This window comes from Dermacentor albipictus, chromosome 2, assembly GCF_038994185.2.
Source record: "Dermacentor albipictus isolate Rhodes 1998 colony chromosome 2, USDA_Dalb.pri_finalv2, whole genome shotgun sequence".
Taxonomy (NCBI): Eukaryota; Metazoa; Arthropoda; class Arachnida; order Ixodida; family Ixodidae; genus Dermacentor; species Dermacentor albipictus.
In genome coordinates, this window is record NC_091822.1 from 65,847,315 (window position 1) to 65,868,253 (window position 20,939).

General features: G+C 48.2%; 2 protein-coding genes across 2 annotated transcripts in view; one reads left to right on the forward strand and one right to left on the reverse strand.

Moving 5' to 3' along the window:
* LOC135903264 (E3 ubiquitin-protein ligase MARCHF2-like) overlaps window positions 1–20,939 on the forward strand; it is a 185,902-nt gene that overhangs the window by 52,725 nt on the left and 112,238 nt on the right. The window lies entirely within an intron of this gene.
* LOC135903226 (solute carrier family 22 member 7-like) lies at window positions 8,090–18,826 on the reverse strand. The gene is made up of 2 exons (XM_065433636.2): window positions 18,172–18,826; window positions 8,090–11,208 (listed from the first exon to the last, which is right to left on the reverse strand). The coding sequence occupies exons 1-2, from the start codon at window positions 18,520–18,522 to the stop codon at window positions 9,646–9,648; spliced, it is 1,914 nt and encodes a 637-aa protein (XP_065289708.1). The 5' UTR covers window positions 18,523–18,826; the 3' UTR covers window positions 8,090–9,645.

Consider the following 20,939-nt stretch of genomic DNA (forward strand, 5'->3'; position numbering starts at 1 on the left):
TGCTTATGTGGGTGTTTTTCTAACCTTTCGCGGTGAGCGCAGTACGTCTATAATCGCAGAGTCCTGCGCTCTACGCGGTTGTATGGGACTGGCGGCCGCACAGCGTTACGTAATTCACGGAACTGTCAAAACTGATCAACAAGGCTAAAATAACTGATATTCGAAACTATAACATGAGAAAGACTGAAGAAGCCGTCAAAAATGAACGCAGCCTTAAATCAGTAAAAAAGAAACCTGGCATAGGACAAACCATGATGTATGCTAAAAGATAAGAAGGATAATATCATCAGCAATCTCGAAGATATAGTAAAAGCAGCGGAAAAATTCTAAGCTGACTAGTATATAGTACCCAGAGGAGTCACGTAATGAAAAGGATACATTAAACGGTAATGAAAAGGTAATGAAACAGTAATAAAAAGGATACAAAAACTATCCTATAACTAGCGATGAGGTCAGAAGGGCCCTGCAAGACATGAAACGATGAAAAGCGGGAGGAGAAGGTGGAATAACTATCGATTTAATCAAAGATGGAGGCGACATAATGCTTGCAAAACTGGCGGCTCTTTATACGAAGTGTCTATCGACTGCAAGGGTCCCAGAAAACTGGAAGAATGCAGACATTACACTAATCCACAAAAAAGGAAACGTTGAAGAATTGAAAAATTATAGGACCCTTAGCTTGCTCCCAGTATTATATAAAATATTTACCAAAATAATCTCCAATAGAATAAGGGCAACACTCGATTTTGTCAACCAAGGGAACAGGCTGGCTTCCGGAAGAGATACTTTACAATGGATCACATCCATGTCATCAATCAGATTATCGCGAAATTTGCAGAGTACAATAAGCCTCGCTATGTGGCTTATATACATTACGAAAATGCATTTGATTCAGTAGAGATACCAACAGTCATAGAGGCACTACGTAATAAAGAAGTAGAGAACGCTTACGTAAAAAGCTTGGAAAATAGTGCTACATGCGTGTGGTATTTGTTTGTTTGAACGAGGCGCGTGGGTGCCCTCACTCCAGAAAAGAGGAGGAAGAACGAACTGGGCTCGCGCTGTGAATCTGACCGGTCTTCGCTGCAACCGTTGTTGTAAATATAATATGTAAATAGTTTCTCGTCTTACTGACTCGTCCTTCGCGTAAGAATATCTACAGAGGTTATACAGCTACCTTAATTCTATACAAGAAAAGCAGGGAGATACCTATAGAGAAAGGGGTCATACAGGGCGACACAGTTTCTCCAAAGCTATTCACTGCATGCTTTGAAGAATTCAAGCCAATAAACTGGAAAGGCTTAGCAGTAAAGATCGACGGCAAAACTCTTAGCAACCTTCGGATTGTTGATGACATTGTTCTATTCAAGAACAATGCAAACGAGTTACAACAAATGATTGGAGACCTTAACGGAGAGAGTGTAAGAGTGGGGTTGAATATTAATATGCAGAAGATGAAGATAATGATAAATAGCCGGGCGAAGGAACAAGAGATCAGGATCGCCTGTCGGCTATTAGACTGCGAAGGAGTACGTTTACCTAGGTCAATTAATCACAGGGAACGCTGATCATGAGAAGAAAATTCACAGAAGAATAAAAATAAGTTGGATTGCATACGGCAGGCATTGCCAGCTCCTGACTGGAAGCTTACCATTATCATTGAAAAGTAAGGTGTGCAATCAGGGCATTTTGCCAGTGCTGACATATGGGGCAGAGTCTTGAGAATGAGTTAAGGACCGCGCAAAGAGCGATTGAACGAAGATTGCTAGGCATAACGTTAAGAGAGAGAAAGAAAGCGGTTTGGATCAGAGAGCGAACGGGTATAGACGATATTCTAATTGACGTGAAGAGGAAAAAATGGTGCTGGGCAGCTCATGCAATGCGCCGGTTAGATAACCGTTGGACCATTAGGGTTACAGAATGGGTACCAAGAGAATGAAAACGCAATCGAGGACGACAAAACACTAGGTGGAGCGATGAAATTAGGAAATTCACGGGCGCTAGTTGGAATCGGTTGGCGCAGGACAGGGGTAATTGGAGATCGCAGGGAGAGGCCTTCGTCCTGCAGTGGACATAAATCAGGATGATGATGATGATGATGATGATGATGATGATGATGATGATTATTGAGGTGGTGGGCCCCCCCCCGAAAAAAAATCCTGGGTACGTGCCTGTCTCACGCTAACACGCACAAATTGTGTGGGAAAAAGTGCCAACAAGAGTGCCATAAGGTAAGACAGCTGCTTTTACTGTTAGATTGGATTATCAATTGCCAACCAGTTGTTTTCAGCAAGCAATGTACAATGCATATATTATGTAACCTAAGTTGGAATATTGTTTTATTGAACTTCATTATCAGGGTTTCTTTTGTACATAACTGCAGCCTTTCTTATTTGTTATGTGTAGCTTACTTGCTTAGAATGTTAAGTCGTAAGTTAAGTCTTTTAGAACAGTGAAATAGGTTTAACTTAAATCTTTTCACATATTATAAGAGACTTGTGCGGTGGTGAATTGAACTTCTACATGAGTTACAAACATTTTGGGGTTTCATTGTGGATCTCAGTGGCATTGCAGTGTCATGCATATGCAGCTGCAGGCTACATATACGATATTTATTTAGGACTGCTTTGCTTGGTTGGCAATTGATTCCAGTATAATAGTAATGAGAACTGTCTTGCTTTCATAGTGATTCTGTGCTGACTGATGCATTTCAATTTTCCAGAAGACAATAACACAGAATCATGAAATATTACCTTTTTCTTGCTAACCTGTCCTGTGCTTTTTGACAAGTTTACTATGGATTCTTTGTTATCCTATGTCGTCTTTTCACAGTAGTCTTCTTGAGAACTAGCCGTAGTCGTGTGTACTTAAAGCAAAAGTTGTTGACACATTTTGAAAAGCGGCTCCACACTGCCATCCAAGAGTGAAACGACTTACATGGATTAGTTATGTTTCTCTATTTGCAAGAACCCTGTACCACGCACTAAGGGTAACTTGACTCACACTGCTGGAGTCATCTGACTCATCTAGAATAGTTAACGGACTCCCTCAGCTTCCGAGTGTTGTAACCCTTTTGAGAGGGTATAGGCGACTACTACAACAGAGTATGCATGACTATTGTGTGCGGAGTCACGTAAACACCTTGTAACGAGCACAGATAGTCTCGGGACTCTCTGCCAAAAGAGAGTTCGGGCGTCTCCCACAAAGTGTGTCGTATACGTGACGAGTCCAGCTTCTTCGAAAAGAGTAAGGGATACTCTTTTTTTCTTAGTGTACAGGAGGGCGGGGGGGCAGCCCCAAATACAGCTTGCGGAGACCAGAACTAACGGCGTCAAGTTGCCTCTGTTGAGAATTTTAACGTGCGTAAACTAGAACCGGTAATAAGAGATGCTGGGAGAAAGTAGGTGCAAATGAGCGAGTCCAGATCAGGGCTCTTCAAGGGAAACCGGTCAGCCAAGTGACAGCGAAGGCCAACGAACATCTGTGAGACGCGATGAGGGAGCGACGCCTGGCAGTGTTAAAGGGAGGAGTAATTGACGTGCTCTATGAAAATAGTCATCATACCGGTATCATCATCGTCATCTCTATCTCACCTCTTGCCTTATTAAGTGAACCGATGGCGAATCACGAATTACCCAAATCAACAACAATATGTTTCACAGCGCTGCAGGTGACATGCGCTGACAGGAACCGAGCTGACAGGCACCGATAATGAGATACGAAAAAGTACAAATTATATGAAACAGAGACGCCGGCCCAATCTATTACGCGCTGGCCTGCTCTCTGCACAAGAGCCCACGCATTAAGGGAATCACCGGAAGCGAAGTTATCTATGCTATTTGCATTGATTGACGATAATTAGAGGAAGAAACACGAGGTAGATGGGGACTATTCGTTGGGCCTCTTTACAGGCATAAATATTTCTACCTAATCACTTGCGTGTAGATATTGTTTCCGGTTATGAACAGAAACTTACGTATGGTCTCCGTAATCATGCAATCTTGTAGAACCAATTGTAATTTTGGATGTTTTACTGTTACACACTTCCGCTGAGCATACGCGTATCGAAAAAACAAGACTGCAATCATTTGGAGGGCATTCCTTAAACGGATTCAAAACTACTTAAGGATGCGCAGTATATGAGGATATATTCAGCTTTTTATAAACCCAATGCTTATACCACTTCACAACTGCGCTACAAATATCTGTAAAAAATTGTAGTCGCCTACCTGAGAGTAAAGCAGTTAATTCGTGTGGCATCTTTAACAAAGCACAAGATTGAAAAAATATGCACAGTTCCGAGACAACTTATAGCACTCACGCCCTAAGCAGGCGCTCAAGCACACTCGTAATTCGACGGAACTAAACTTATTCTTTAAGAAAATGGTAAGCCACCAATAAATAACGTTCCTCACACCTAGAGTTTGTCGGGGGACCTTCTCGTATAGTTTATACGAAACTCAACGCACGTGTCACACGACAAACTTCAAGTCACTATGAAATAAAAGCTAAACACAGCTGTTCAATTTCGGTAGCACTAAAAACGAAGAGTCACTTCACCATAGTACGTTCTAAAAAGCCTTCCCTATTGTTACACAACAGAATGTTTGCCCTAATCATTATCAGTGAGGTCTGTCTCAAATCGATGTGGCGCAATCGATATCACGTGCCTTCGCAAGAACAGCCAGCGCGACATTAAGACGCGGCACAGGTCATTCGGTCACAGCACTGGCAGACCGTGAGCGCGACTTCTTTCTGGTCCCCGCATTTTGCGGCAAGGATGCCTTGCGAGCCTCCCTCCGCTCCTCGGGTTTCCTCGGCAGCTCGAGGAGACGGTGCTGCCGCCTTCGCTTCAGGAACACTTCGGGCAGCCACCGCACAACAGCGAGGCACACGAACATCATCGCCGCCGCGGCAGCGTCGACGGCGAGCACGACTCGATGACTGCTCGCCGCCGACGAGGCCACCGCGAGCAGGGCGCCGAGCCTGTCGAAGGAATACGACACGCAGAGGCCGGTGGCGCGAACCGTGGTCGGGAATACCTCAGTCGTGTAGCCGTAGGTGACGCTCATTGCGGCCGCGCACCCGCATGCCACCAGGACGCCGCAAAACGACACCAGCATGGCGTCCTGGTGGAAAACTGCCACCACGTGCACGGACATACAAAGGCAAAGCAGACCGAGGAACATGGTGAGCGTCCCGCGGTTGCCACACCGCACCACGGACAGCCGCAGGTGACACGGGTGAGGTGTCACATGTCGTGTAGCCGCAGCTGACAGCCATGGCGGCCGTAGCGCGGCTATGGACCACTAGCCTCGCAAGTACGGTCTAGGGGAAGGTCATATTCAAAGGATGGAGTGCGGAATGAAGTCTCGTAGACACGCAGAGCAGCGCCAGCACCATGGACAACGTGACTCTTTGGCCGTTGTAAACGGCCATTGTAAACATGCCGTTGTAAACTGGGACGAGAAGCATAACCTGCAGCGTGATTGCCGACACGGCGCATTGGCTAACGATCACCGTCTCACGGAGCGCCTTTACGTAGAAAGCAAAATTCGCACCGACCCTGGAAACGAGCACGGACGCTGAGCGCCGGCTATGCGTGGATACCCTGGCCGAGCCGGTGGTGATCGTCGGGCACGCCGTCTCTCGCTTCTTTAGTTGCTGCTTGAGCGCCTTGAACAGACCATCGTGGCCTTCACCTTGGCCAGATCGATGCCATTCTGCGCCGCCGCGTGCAGTACGACGCACTCGGCCAACCGAACCATGTGCGTGTCGACGAGCAAGACCACTAACTCCTCGACCATGTAGCAACAGGCAGCCGCCATCGCCTTGACGATCACGAGAAATGCAAGCGATAGCCACCAAAGCGGAATGGCCTGTGACACGGGGGACAGCAGCGGCACCAGCAGCGCCGGACCGACGTTCGTAGCCAGGAGGCTGTAGAGGGCACGATGTTCGTTGCCCGTCACCTCGTAGACTACGATGACGACCAGCGTTCAGGTGGCACTGGACGTGCCGCATACCCAGCGACCCAAGTTGTCTACTAGACTATACAGTAGCCAGCAAAAAAAAAATGTCTAATGGGACAACAAAGACAAACGTTGTCTCCTCGACAAGAGAGCAACCTGCAGCATAGCTAGTAGCGCGAGCTGATTGTTACTGCTGTTTTAGTGAAGCTGTTAGCCTCTATTTGGCCAGGACTTTACGCGGCGTCGTCCTCATGGAAAAAAAAGGAAAACCTTCAGCTACTGAAGCGCAAAGTCCATAAATTCTTTGGAATAGTGCATACTACTTATTGCACAACATTCGCTTCAATAACCAACAAGCAAAAAACAAGCACCGAAACCACATATTTGATATCAAGACGCTGTCGCTAACAATATGAAGCACGTAGCATTCCCCGCATATTTTTCCCGGAAAATATTATTGTTGCCGGGGCGATGGCACCTTGGGACATGGGAAGCGACGTCAGTAGCCTTTCATGTACGATAGAACCACACTAGCAACTCATTTCAATGTTGCAGCAGCCCCGCTTTAGATAGGCAACGACTATTTAGGACTCCGGAGTAGCATCGTGAATACGGCGAGCGGGAAAGGGAAGAAAAACGGCCATATTAACAGCGGCGGCATGCTGTCGTTTCGCGTAGGATTCGAACACAGCGGAAATCTGGGCGACCACAATTTCCTGTGGCTCGATAATGCGCCGCCGTAGGAATAAAGTATTCCTCAGAATTATTGGCGGGGCCAACTTCGCCGAGAGGAACGTTACGCACAAGTTAATTTGGATTCCGGCCTACGCAGGCATAGAGGGTAACGAAATGGCAGACAGCCTAGCTCGAGAGACCACGTTCCGAGCAGAGCAGTCGCGCGCCCCGGAGTATCACCCACTCGCTTGTGAGGGAGGATACACAGAAATCTTAAACTTATACAGAGGGACTAGAGCCAAATATCCCCCACCGCACAAAGCTATCACGCAGGAGGAAGCAACAAGTTGGCGCAGATTGCAGACAAACTCCTTCCCAAATTTATACATCCTAAACAAATTGTACCCAACACAATACAGAGACACCTGCCCATGGTTGCGGGGCCACACCCACACTATACCATGTTACATGGGAATGTAAACACAATAAATCATTCCTCCAACACAATAACCCGAGTGCGGAGCAATGGGAGAGTCGGCTTACCAGCTGCGAGCTCACGGCCCAAAGGGCCTTAGTGCAGCACGCTAGTGAGGTAGCTAGGCTCAGTGGAGCCCTGGAACAGGGGCCCACCCTTGCTGGAAGAGGCTCCAAGTCGCCGGCGCCCAAGACGACCGAGACCTAGAGACGCTAAATCCTTGAAGGAACCAAGTTTCTCTCTCTCTCTCTCTCCTCCCGCATTAGGTGTACTGGAGGTTCTCAAGAGCTGCGCTGGACATCCACTCTCACAGGGCCAGGATGGAGAGTGAATTTTTAATGCGATTAGCATTCTTTAGAACCTTTAATCACTATGCGCTTTCTGAATCTGTAATTTATTATTTTCACAAGTATTCAGACTCGGTCTGCATTGTAAGGAGCGGTACAATATATTCAAAAGTTGAGTAAGAAAGGCGTTTATCTAAGGGGTTTATCATAAAAAACTGGCTATGGCTTAGCTAAGGTTAAGCCCAGGATGCGAAGCATACTAGCCTTTATTTTAACGCGACAGCGTTAAGGAGCTCGTGTCGCAGAAAAGCCGGTGTCGTCGGCGTCGGCTCAGGCGTGCGGCGCTTGCTCAGGCGCACATTTCGTTGTCGCGCCGAACGCTGCGTTGCTCGACGCTCACCGCGTCCGATGCGGGGCGCGTAGTCGCTGCGCCGTAGCAAAGCCACCTAGAAACAGTCTCTGTAGCACGCCGCAACCTTCGCTTCTCATTCCAACGAGCAGCTCCGTCTTCAGGAGGCATCTCACCTCGTGAGTGTCTAGCAGAGGCAAGCGCAGCGACGCCGCGAGCGACGGCGCGAGTTGGAGCGCCGTTTCTCCTCCGTCGTGACGTCACGGTGTCACGTGGTATTGAAGGCGACACCGCCGCGCCTGAGGAGCTGGGTTGAGCTCTCGTAATATGCTTCGCATAAAAATCGAAGTACGGCCTGAGAAGGGAGCCTATAGTTGAGCATTCGAGATTACATGGGATTACATTACTGCAAATTACACTAAGTCTGAAGTACACCTAGCAAACATGACACGTGTAGGCCACGGCGAAGAAAATCATTCTCCAAGGGCCTTCGCGATAACTTCTAGCGACTTAGTCGCCTCGTTGGGGAAAGTACTAAGTACTGCAACCGCAGAGGCTGCTCAGGCAAACAAAGAGCATGTATTATTGGTTAGGACTAAAATAAGTTACTGCAATCGGCTTTTATAAACGCTTCTCGCTAGGGCATCGCTTTGTTTAAATATGCAATATTCAACAAATTTGTCAATTATTCGGTACAAATACACCGCATATGTTCGGCCATTCCTAGGTCTTTTAGCAGATGCAGTTGACCCGAGCACTAATCTCAGCTTGACGAAATCGACAACTCTACTGAAGTGTGTTCATTATATCACTCACTACAATTGCTTATTTCTATCGGAACGATTTGCAATATCGGTGCTGATGTTGTTTCTAAACGAAATCAGTCTGAGAGCAGTTGTATTACATAGCTTTACTACTAATGGCCTGTCCAGGACACGGCCTCTTTCATAGGCGCCACTATCTAAAACGCTCCCATCAAATCTTTTCGTTGAGGTTAAAAGGCACCCTGCTGCGCTGAATTATGAGTGCCATGACTTGCACAATCCCCTTTTACCAATTATATACTCGACTCACACTTTAGGCCGCGATAACGTCTTGCGACATTGATGAGGATCAGCGTACGAGCGATCGCACATATTGTGTCCCTGAAAAGGCGGCAGTTCTACTCGCAGGCCCATTCGAGGTATCGGCATGCATAGTTCGGACTCTCGTAGCCGTCAACGGCAACAAAGGTGATCGGTATGTCACAAATATCTGCTTTCTACTTACTAGAATGCTTATTTATAGTCGCACTGCGGGAACGTGTCTCCTAACAACGTCAAGTTTGGCTGGCGGGGGAGTTGCGCCTACTTTTACGGATGACCACTCTACGTTTGATCAGCAATACACACAAAAAAAATAACAGCGTGAGTTGCGTGGCTTACTCAAAGAAGTACACTTTCGCAAGTTTCAGTCAGAATGCTCGAGGCCGTTGCGAGGCTATATGCCTCTTTGAGACAGCAAGACCGTAACGCCGCAGTCATAGGCAAGTAGACGGCGCGGCGGCGCGCAGACCCGATTCCTCGAGTCCGTGTGCACCCAAGAAAGCGACGCGTTATATCAATTGCTCTTGGCGTAAGCATCACAGCACACTTCCGCGGGTGGTGTCCCCTGGCTATGCCTTCAATAGCACAGGGCCGCAATGGACAGTTCCATCGAAGGAGCACAAGTTTCACCAGAGCAATCAAAAACGCGGTGTCTGATGCAGTTGATGTACTATAAAACTTTTGTAACGAAATTCACTAAAAACAGTGTCATGTATGCATGGAAACACGAAAGAAAACTAAAAATACCATGCTGTTTGCAGCGAAAGCAAAGGATGTAGCTGGGTAACAATAAATGATGTAGTCAGCGGGAAATAGGTCCTTGTGAAGGTGGCGAAACGGCCGTGCTGTTTCTTCCTTTCTTTTTCTGCTGTGAGCGTCTCACACTCTTGGACGAAGAAAGGTACTTGTAACTTGTACTAACCACTGCCATTGGGGACGTCGTCTCAGACGGTGTTAGCACCTCTGGTTGCGTCACGTCATGTGCTCGCTTGTGACGTCGTTTATCACGTTTGGCCTTCATGGCGGCATACGCCGTGCCCTGTGCCAAGGATGCCTTCAGCACTTCCTTCCGTTGCTCATCGGTCAATGCGGCCGACTCTAGTGTCGACGGCTGCATCTTCTTGCGGAGAAATATTTCGGGCAGCCACTGGATCGCCATCCCGCTAGCCAACACGATCAGCGTCATGGTGATGTCGAACACTAGAGCATTGTCAGAAAACGTCGAGTTCAGAAACGTGGCCAGCAGCGCGCCAGCCCGCCCGACCGAGTATGACACGCAAAGCCCTCTGCTTCGTATGGAGGTGGGGAACACTTCCGTCGTGTAGCCGTAGTTGACCGACATGGATACAGCAGCGCTGCTGTCGACCACGAGTCTCGTAAGCAAGGTCCAGGGCATGGTGAGTTTCAATTGATGGAGTGCGGCCTGGAGGGCGCTGGACACGCAGAGCAGCGCCAGCGCCATGGACAACGAGACTCGTTGGCCCCACTTAGTGATGCCTCGGTAGGCGGCGACGAGCAGCAGCACGTGTAGCGTGAATCCCAACACCACCCAATGGGTATCGAGCGCCGTCTCGCGAAGGCCTGTTCCGTAGAAAGCAAAGCACACTCCGAACCAGGAAACGAGCACGGATACAGCGCGCCGGCTAAGCGTGGATACGATGGCCGAGCCGGTGGTGCTCGACGGGGACGCCGTCTCTCGCTTCTCCAGCTGCTGCCTGAGGGCCTCGAACGTTGTCCCGGCCTTGGCCAGGTCGATGCGGTTCTGCGCGGCAGCATTCAGTATCACGAGCTCGGCTAGCCGAATTCTGTGCGTTTCAATGAGCCAGACCGGAGACTCGTCGATCATGTTGCACCAGGCAACCGCCACCGCCGTGACCGTTGCGAGGAACGTGTGAGATAGCCACCAACGCGGATTGGCCATCGACACGAGGGACATCAGCGGCATCGCCATCGCCGAACCGACGCTCGTAGCCAGGAGGCTGTAGAGAGCGCGATGTTCCTCGCCCGTCACCTCGTAAAGCACGATGAAAACCAGCAGATTGGTGGTGCTGGTCGTGGCGGCAACGAAAGACCGTGATAAAACGAACATGCGGAAAACCTGCGACGAGCCGGCAGCAAGGCTGGCAAGCAAAATCGTGAAGGCGCAGGCGAGGATAATGGGCCTGCGTCCCAGGCGGTCAGCCGCGATTCCTGCCAGTGGAACGAACACCATGGGGGCCATCATGTATGTGGACTCCGACAGCGCGTAGAGCCAGTGGTGGCTACACACCAGGTCCCAGGCGCTGACGATGCTGTCTTCCTGTCGGTCACCGGCGTAGTCCCACTGGTTGCAAGACACTACTCTTCGTTCGCTGCCGTTTTCTCCCTTGGAATAAAACGAAAAATGCATCAATGACTCATTTCATCGATTACGCCAACGCCGCGACGGCACCAACTAGCGCACGCCAATAATAGCTTATGTCGCACCCGGAATAAGACGAGCTGGTTTTCATGTTAGCAGTGAACTCAGAGGCAAGAAGCTGAACATGATGAACTCGTTGTACCATGCTTACGCATAAAACGTTATAGTGTTTGGAAATTAAGCTGCTTCGTTTTAATGTGCTTGCACTCATAGGCTATTTTAGGCACTTTCCTGGTACTATCTATCTATCTATCTATCTATCTATCTATCTATCTATCTATCTATCTATCTATCTATCTATCTATCTATCTATCTATCTATCTATCTATCTATCTATCTATCTATCTATCTATCTATCTATCTATCTATCTATCTATCTATCTATGTCTGTCTGTCTGTCTGTGTATGTATGTATGTATGCATGTATGTATGTATGTATGTATGTACGTAAGTACGTACGTACGTACGTATGTATGCGTGTATGTACGTATGTATGCGTGTATGTATGCATGTATGTATGTATGTATGTATGTATGTATGTATGTATGTATGTATGTATGTATGTATGTATGTATGTATGTATGTATGTATGTATGTATGTATGTAACCGTTGTCGCGTATACCTGGGTACTAAGGTGGTCTGTGGTGGTCGAATGGCTAACGCATCGGGCTCCTGTGTTGATGTAACAGGGTTCGACAACCATAGAACCAACTTGGACCACTGAGTAGGTGCGAATGTGTGCAACGGTGCCGCTTTTGGGCAAGCCTCTTTCACGCCGGCGTCGGTCACTGTAGATGCGCAACTGTGTAGGATGTGCCACTGTCTGTGTGCTACTCTTCGATGAACCTGTTTAATGCCTACTTGGGTCACTCGTTATGTGCGAATAGGTATCTGCCGCTCTTACATAAGCGCCTTTGACGCCAACTTGGGAAACTAGGTACGGGAATGTGGCGTTCTGCACTGGATCGCTTAAATTTAGCCGATGCAGTTTGCAGTTTTATCCACGTCACAAAATTTCGTCAAGGAGGGCAACCCAGCGGATTATCAGGCTGCTCCACGAATGTACTGGGCATGTGCAGCTCTTCAACGAACCTCTCGCCCACTCTGGTGACTGAGTACGCGCCCTAGGGTGTGCCGCAAGCAAGCGAACGATTCTCAGGGTTCGCGGGCATCTGCGCACCAAGCTTGTCGTCACGGGGGCCAATTCTCAGCAGTGCCTCCAGATGGCGAACCTTGTAGAGAAGGAAGCGCGAAAGATGAGCCGCCCTGTCGGATGACGTCTTTCTCAGCGTTCGCCCGCAACGGCGCGCCATGAATTTCGGAGGCCACGCTCAGGCTTCGCGGCGACGGCGTCAGATGCGCCGAGTGTTCTTAGGGAAGGACAAAGCAGGAATTCCGCTGCAGTCCACACCTCGTTCATAACTCGTTTCGACGGTTGCAATGTGTTGTGTCACTATATCTATTCAATGGTAAATGCATGACCGTCGACAATCATCGTGGAATGGGCGCTACCTATTTTCTTTAAGCTTTAGCTAAACGGCCTGACCTATATTTTTAAAGGCAGATATAAGAACACACTGTCGCTCTAGAGTCGGCAAAAGCATTTCAACTTTTGCGATCTTCCTAGAAATATACTTGAAGGACACTGTCGTATCTTGTACCCCTAAAATTCATTGCGGATTTCGAAGCGCAATATTTAGATGGCAAGATAACAAAGTTTACATGACGAGCTTTGCGAATACTACAGGATACCTACGCCTGGACGTACGTATCCAACACTGGTTCTAAAGGCATTGTTCCCACAGAAATGAGCTAGCTTCGGTCAAGGGCTAATAAGGAAGCGCCAATGGGTACTGTTTGCCGCGGTACCCATGGGCCTCACGCGACGCATCAAATCGATGTTTTCGTGACCTACTGTCGTCGCATTAAAAAGAATTAGAATGAGCCTGTGACATTGCCAATGGGTCTAAAGAAGTAAGCCACCACGGGCACAAGAAAGTCATGGTTAATCAACAGTGTAAAGCAAAGACAAACGTTTCTGACCTTGTTTTTAAGCGCACATATGTGACCGTACTTTACTGCATGGCTGTGTTAGTCTCATGCATAGCTCTCCTCAAAAGCCTGCAGATTTCTTTCCACAGACAGTGGCTGTGAAAATGTATGCTTAAACACGTTTTTTAATAATGTAGATTATGTACTACGCCCATTTTATCGCACTTTTTTGTGCACAGGAAAGCGAGCCAACATACATGCAAGCTGACACACAAGGAAACATCTCGTCCCGTCCAATTTATCAAGGTCCCAATTTCTTATTCTAGAGGCAGTCACGATTGTTTACCTGACGTAACTCTAACATTCCCATGAGTGGCGATGTTTCGAATACTTTTTTATTCGGGCAATAGTTTACATAAACCGGGGAAAAAATTTTGCAAAGGTGGCTAATATTTACCTGACGCACCCCGTTATTGCAATATATATATGGAGCCTTATTTTGAAGCCATTTACGTACATATCACACCTAATAGCTTGACTGACACCAACCCTACCTTTAAACCCCATGAAAAATGACTGAAACATCCATGGACCACGGATTTTACCGTTATCTAAAATTTATTGATGCACTTCAAATTCCCAAATGTAAGTACCGTCGCCCCACTGCGCCTCTGCTCTCACGCTTTCGCCAAACCCTCCTCCTTCGCTCTCCTCATCGCGTCCTTCATCCCCCGCTGCACTCAGCGTTCGCTCTTTCTTCCTGTGCTGTGCTCGTTTGTTCGCCAACGCCGACGCCCATGCTCGCTACAGTAACAGGTGGCTAAGATCGGTGCTAAAGAAACAACTTTCCGCGGGCAGGAGCCCGGTCCAAACGCTCTGCATTACGCCTTCGTTGGTCCACATGTTGGCCTTTCGGTTTCGCTTCTCGTTGATTCCGCCGTTCAAGGTTTATATAGCTGCTCATGGTAAACAACCCTGCAGCATTTTTTGCATGCTACCCGAGGAATATTCAGGTGGCTGTTTTTTTTTTGTTTAGATACTTTTGTGGTTGCTGTGCACACAACAGCTTTAGCGTGGCAAGGAATCTGTGCCTTTTTCTTTACGGGCATTAAAAAAATTTCGTAAATCGCCTCTCATAGAATGGTTACTAATTTTGCTCGAAGAGACCGACACTGTTTACACAAGAAGTCATACTTGACTAATTGACGCACACTTGACTAATTAACAAATTTCCTCTAACTATTAACGAACAACTTCAGAGCACATACTGCAATTTCTCAATTGCAGCGAGTGAGTTATCGAGCGACGTTCAATTGGAGAGATATTTGAAACTGGCCATACTTTTTAGGTTAGCGTCGTCCAACTAGCTGCCGAAATGTACTGTTGTTTCACTTACGTTGTTAATGAATGCTTCTTCAGTAGATTTTAGCTCCATAATAACCGTAACAGAGAGGCATGTCGTCTCACAACTAACGAACACATATACACCAACTGGCGTCGTTCTCAAACTTCGTTTCAAGATGATATCCTACTTGTGAACCAGATTTCGTAAATTGCAACATCGCTAAGAAAGACCGTGTTGAATAACTAATCATAAAAATAATTTGTGCGACGACAGGATTCGAGGCGAGGACCCCCAAAAGCTCGATCCTCTAACCAAGGGGTTTTAAAAGTGGGGTCCGCTAAACCCAAGCTCGCAAAATATAAAAATACAAAAAGTAAATAAAGAATCGTATATTCGGATTCGATTCAAAGAATGAATATTCTAAATTGTTCGAATAATCGGTTGGATACAAATATTGGAATCAAATCGAATATGTTGCAGGCTGTTCGCGAGCAAACGCAGTCCTTTGGTTCTATCTAATCTAAGAATATTGTGGCGATATTGTGCTTTATTGTCTGATAATTTCGTGCTGCCGGCTAAATTTCGCTTGTAAAGCTTACTTACCCTCTAAACGGTACAACTGTAAGCAAAGCCAGCGGCTGGGGCTTGCTGACAGCGAGGATGCCTTTTTTTTCTTCTTTTTTTTATGAGCTCCACCTCCGATTATCACTTTACTGTTTCATCGCACGTACGATAAGTGACGACTGGCACAGGATCAAATAGCTCCGCGTTTACGGGCATTTGATGCGGTATTTCAAGCGCAGGTTGGTGAGAACAGCTAATAAGAATTGCAAAATTTTCCAAGCTAACATGATCCAAATGCCGAATGTTTCGATGTAATGGCTTAGTTGTCGAGTTTGAGAACATGGACAATGTAGTTGCAAATATCCAACTTATCAAATTAACCTAACTTGTTAATAAATGCATGCGCAGATCACTACCCGATATTTCATTGAATATTTAAAGCTAAACTATGCTTATTCGAAAATTTTGTTCTAAATATTTTTTTAATTGCACAACCTTTGCAGGCCACTTTAGTCTTGACCCATTCCCACTTCTGGGAGCTGCTCTCACAACTGCGGCGGCAACGCGCACAAGATAACAATAAAAATAATAATAAAAGGCGTTACAATGTGCGCTCCTAATTTTGTTCGTCGAAAAGAAAATAGTGCTTTGGTACCCCCCCTCAACACTGTTTCACTGCAGGGGTCCCCCATCACTTCTACCAGTCCACAAGGGGTTCCTGACACAAGTATGGCCGAGAATCACTGGTCTAACAATTAGGGCATGGTTCAAGCCGGAGCGTCGAGACGATGGCGCGTTTTATTGCGACGGCAATCACACAGACACTCCCGGCGCATTTTTGCTGTGGTTGTCGGCGTCGGCGTCGGCGTGATGATCCGTATAAAGCGCAAGCGCGATAAGATCGTCGACGCGCACCGTATTTGCGAGTAAAAGCGTGTCACGGTGGGCCGAGGATAGCGACTCAATCTCGCGCATGCTAGGGAGGAAAGCGGGGAGGAAGCGCGCCGTCTTCCATCTCATGCAAGGCTCCGGAGGAAGCGTAAGGGGGGGAGGCGGCACGAAGTTCATTTCGCTCGCTCCTGCTGCCGTGCGTCCTCTATCCAGCGTTCAGACAGCGAGTTTCTGCGGTCATCGAGTGAGATGTGTGCATGTTTGTGCCCGCGTGACACCATGCTTGTCAATTTTGGTAATATACATATGATCCGAAGTTGATGCCGCCGACGAAAATACTATCCTTACTTCTTATAGCTGTCAACTTAGCTGCGGTCGCAATCGATGCTTCGGCTTTCGGACGAAACTGCAACTTTTTTTTATCATTCAACACCATTTTTCTCCGTCATCATTTATTATACATAAAAATACGTATTCCTTTAGTTCTAAAACGTTTTCGGAAGAACGATACTCGCAATCAGCATATGATCTCCCTTCGATTCAGAATCTGAACACCACATTTGCTGAAAGATATTTAGGCGTGTTCCTGTGCCTATCGCACAGACTGGTGCACAGAAGAAGTTGCAGGCTGACAGCTAGGGTTACACAACTTTGCTTGCAGGAGCCAATTGTACCACAGCCTACGCAGCCTATGCAGACCACCCACACCATGTCGGCTTGTGCTACAGTTTTTCCGCATGTTGCAGCCGGAGTAAGCTGTCTAGAATGACAGCCGCCGGTGCATGGGTTCCGCAGCGAAGCATCGTGTCGCTCAAATAGCAAAAACAAGGGTCCGCGTGTTGTCAGAACAGCCGTGCAGTAGATCCAGTGAAACGCTAATCACAACGAAGCAAGGCGGGCTCGCATGCATACTCCCAAAGGGATCTCCGTTAGTTCAGGCGCAGAAACAATGTGCTGGCGCGTGTGCGGGGGAATCTGCAGCTGAACGGAGCAGGCGCCCAGAGGTGGCGCTGGGGAAGACGAAGCGGAGGATAAGTGACAACGTCGGCAAGAACCTGCTCTTGCAAAGCGCTATGTGGACGCACGCAGCGTGTCCAAAGGGAGGTTGCCGCAGTACGGGAACGCGAAGTGAGCACAAAGCGACAACGCCGACAAGACGCTGCAGTTCTCACCGATGCTACTCGCGGTCATCGAGTTTCCTCTGTTCAGGTGTCTACATGTGCCACAATACGTGCGTTTATTTAGTAAGCATACGTCTACTGCAATTCACAATGCAGTTCGTGTAATATTCAATGACGCTGCTATCCCATTCATTGCTTCGTCCTTATGGCGAAACTCGGATTCTTTATTAAATGGACAACAATTATAAAAATAAAATCTACAGAACTTGCAGAACAGACCCAAGTGCGTTTAAATTTACATGTGCGATGTACGCTCAAACAACGACGTATGAGCTTTTCCACAGTTCTACTTTCCATAGAAGCGCCAAAAAAGTCCGTGAGCAGGTACCCATCCCTATGTCATAGTATCTCTAGAGGAGACATCGCCCGATCTTGCACATTACCATCTGGTGAGGAGCGATACCGGCGCTATGAAAGTCCGTAGGGTGATAACATTCATTCGCACATTCCACAACATTAACTTTCTTGTAATTTCATAAGAACACCAACAAATTGCTTCGAAACTTACAGGCTAATAATTACGAGGAAGGAATGTGTGGTCAGTCAAAGCTGTTGAACGCGAAATTCAGGTCATTGCCTGAATTCGGGTCATTTCCGTCTTTCCGGCTTCGAAGGAGTCTGACTTTGCAAATGGATTAGTTTAAACAAAATATAGCGCTGCAAATGCACACAGTTCGCCGTGAGCATGACTGTGTGCGCAGTTTTATTGCCTTCCACGTCTAATAAAATTGCTCCCACATTTGGGCAACGAACAGGAAATAAAGGGCAGTAAACTGACACGACGGGCCAAGACGAAGATCACGCGAATCTACGCAATAAAGAACCTTCTCACGTCAGCTGAAAGATGTCACAGCGCCAGGTTTCCGTCTGCTCTATAACCTATTCTGTTCTTAACCGTAAACGTGTGGGGTTATAGAAGCGTAAGAAATAAGAAGTAAGAATCGAACGCTCACCGGCACCGGTGGGTCGTATACGGTGCACTCGCTGAGGCTGCCGTCGGCCAAGACGGGTATGGCCACGTTCCTCCACTCCTGGACGGGCAAGTGCTGAAGTTCCTCGGGCGGGCGACACCAGTGCTGCACGGGACGACCGATGAGTCGGTACGCGAACGCGTGCAGCACAAGCACCGTAAGGCAAAGCACGGCGCAGAGCAGCACCCTCCTCTGGAACTTGCCGTGGCCCAGAATGACGTAGACGTTCTCCTGGATGATGGGCCGCGTGTCCGAGGAAGACAAGAAGTCATCCAGGATGCTCCGCGGCGGCGACGCTACCTGATCTGAGCCTGCGTTGGCTCCCGATTCCATGGCGCTGTTTATCGGCGACGCGAGAAGTGGCGTTGCTGTTGGTACGAGAGGCGTAAGCCGGCGGTGACCTGGGCGCGGGCGTGTGGGGCGGCGACGGCAGCGCAGTCGCGAGAAATGCCGTCGCTGGTGTAACCGACGCCGAAATTGGTGGTCGTGGAGGAATGGGATGCCGTCAACCCATGTTACGACGGGTGGGAGCGTCCCTGTTCTTCGGGTCGACCGATACTGCTGCAAGGACTCGAACAGCTGCGGACAGTTCACTATAGCTTCTTCTTTATGGCTCGTGAATGCGTGCGCACGGTGTACGCGCCGCCGAGCGCAGCTCAAGTTTCGTCGTTGCCTTCGAAATCGGAGCAGCCGAATATTTTTGTTTTTATGTTTTTTTCACAGAGCACAGCGAGGGAGATGCTTGCGACTTTAAACAAACGCAAACGACTTTAGACCATAAAAAATGGCAGTGCCTTAGCTCGGCTATGCCAGGATATACGTAGTGAAAGCTAAGTCCTGGTTAGCCTTGGTTAAACTTGATTGCAAGTCCAGGTTGTCTGGTTGTCTGACTATGTTGCGGCGTTCAGCCAGCTGTTCGGCGCGCTGTTCGTCTGTTTCCAGGGCGAATCGTTTCCTCTTCATCTCGTTGCGATGTCGATTCCAGGCCTCCCCCTGCTTATCAGATTGTCGCCATCCATACTGCCGCCTCAACTGTGGTTGCGGCGCACGCGAGCTCTCTTTTTCAATCCTCCTATATATTATCAGGCATGCGACGCAGCTGGCGAGAGAGCGGTGGCGAGCGCAACGACGAGGAATGCGCTGTGATGTCATACGAAACGGCGGCTAGGGTAAGGCGCGGTGCTAGGCTGCGGCGGAATACCTGTGGCTCGGTCATAGAGTTTCTCACTACATTACCAGAGGGAAATCTGGCGCTGCTGCGCTGTGGTATGCATGGGAATGCCGGTATATTGTGGATTACGATCGGCATCGTTCTCCTAGAGACAGGACACCTTGAAGACGCGCTTGGCAAGTGCCATTCCTTCTGCTTTCCTACAGACCTGTGGCGCCATGGTAAAAGCATGGAACATAGGTAAAACCATGGAACGCATGGTTTTGACGCGCCTGGAGTGGTTTTTGGAGAAACGCAATATATATCCAGACGCAATGACAGGTTTCCGAAAGGGTAGGTCGTCAATCGACAGCGTCATTGACCTAGTAACAACTGTTCAACATCAGAAACGTCGCCGTCGATTAACGGCTGCTGTCTTTCTAGATATCAAGCGTGCTTTCGACAACGTTCTACATGATGCAATTTTAAATGTCCTAGAAGAATGTGGCGTCGGGGGACGTATGCATCAGTCTATAGCCAGCTATCTTCAAGGGAGAACAATATTCATGACAACTCCAGACGGTGAAACAATGAACCACCCCGTCTATCGTGGAGTGCCTCAAGGAGGTGTATTGAGCCCAACTTTACTTAATATCGTTCTCATTGGACTGGTCAAAGCACACGCCGGCACAGTCTCGGTCTCTGTGTACGCAGACGACATCTGTATATGGAGCACGAGCTTAACGTGCTTGCAAGTGCAAATGAAGCTGCAACGCGCGGTGTCAATAACGTCGACATACCTAAACAGTCGCGGACTGCAGCTCTCACCGGAAAAAAGTGTAACTATGGCATTTACACGGAAGTCAATGGCCTATTACCCCGTCATGATTAATGGGAAGATTATACCTTCAGCAACCCCTACAAGTTTCTTGGAGTCACCATCGACCGTGACTTATCTTGGTCGAAGCACCTCTCTGGATTAAGAAGAAAGCTGGACAGCTTTACTCAGATCATTCGACATATGTGTGGAAATTCATGGGGGCCATCCAAGTCATCTCTTCTGCAGCTCTACCAGGCACTTTTTGTTGGCTACTTCCGCTACAGTGCGCCTGTACTGTCTCGGCTTAGTACAGCTGCTGTACGCACGCTTGAAAGTGCTCAGGCTCGCGCACTGAGAATTTGCCTAGGTCTACCACGATGTGCGTCTACTTGGGGCACTATTGCAGAGGCTCGTGCGTGCCCAGCTCGAGTTTATCTGCAACATGAGCCATTGCGAGTGCATCTAAGGCTACTGACTAGACACAGGAATCACCCCCTCGCGAACATCACAAGCGTACGGCCTGTGTCTGCTTACTCAGAAGCCGTGTTGTCGCAGCAAGACTTACTGCCGTCGGACTTCGAACCGTATGACATACCCAAAGTTCCACTCTGGACGATGGCAAAGCCAACGGTGAGACTCTCAATCCCTGGAATAACGAAGAAGTCGAAAATGCCGCTTGCTGGTCTCAAGCATTTCGCGCTATCATGCATTGCTTGCATGTATGGACCTTATGAACATGTTTTTACACATGGTTCCGTCACACGCACCTCTTCCGCGGCG

What these genes read in the sequence shown, in the direction of transcription:
- LOC135903226 (XM_065433636.2), bottom strand. Translation starts at nt 18,522, where the DNA reads ATGGAATCGGGAGCCAACGCAGGCTCAGATCAGGTAGCGTCGCCGCCG. An exon ending in TATACGACCCACCGGTGCCG is followed by an intron (nt 11,209 to 18,171) that starts GTGAGCGTTCGA and finishes TTTTATTCCAAG; the next exon opens with GGAGAAAACGGCAGCGAACG.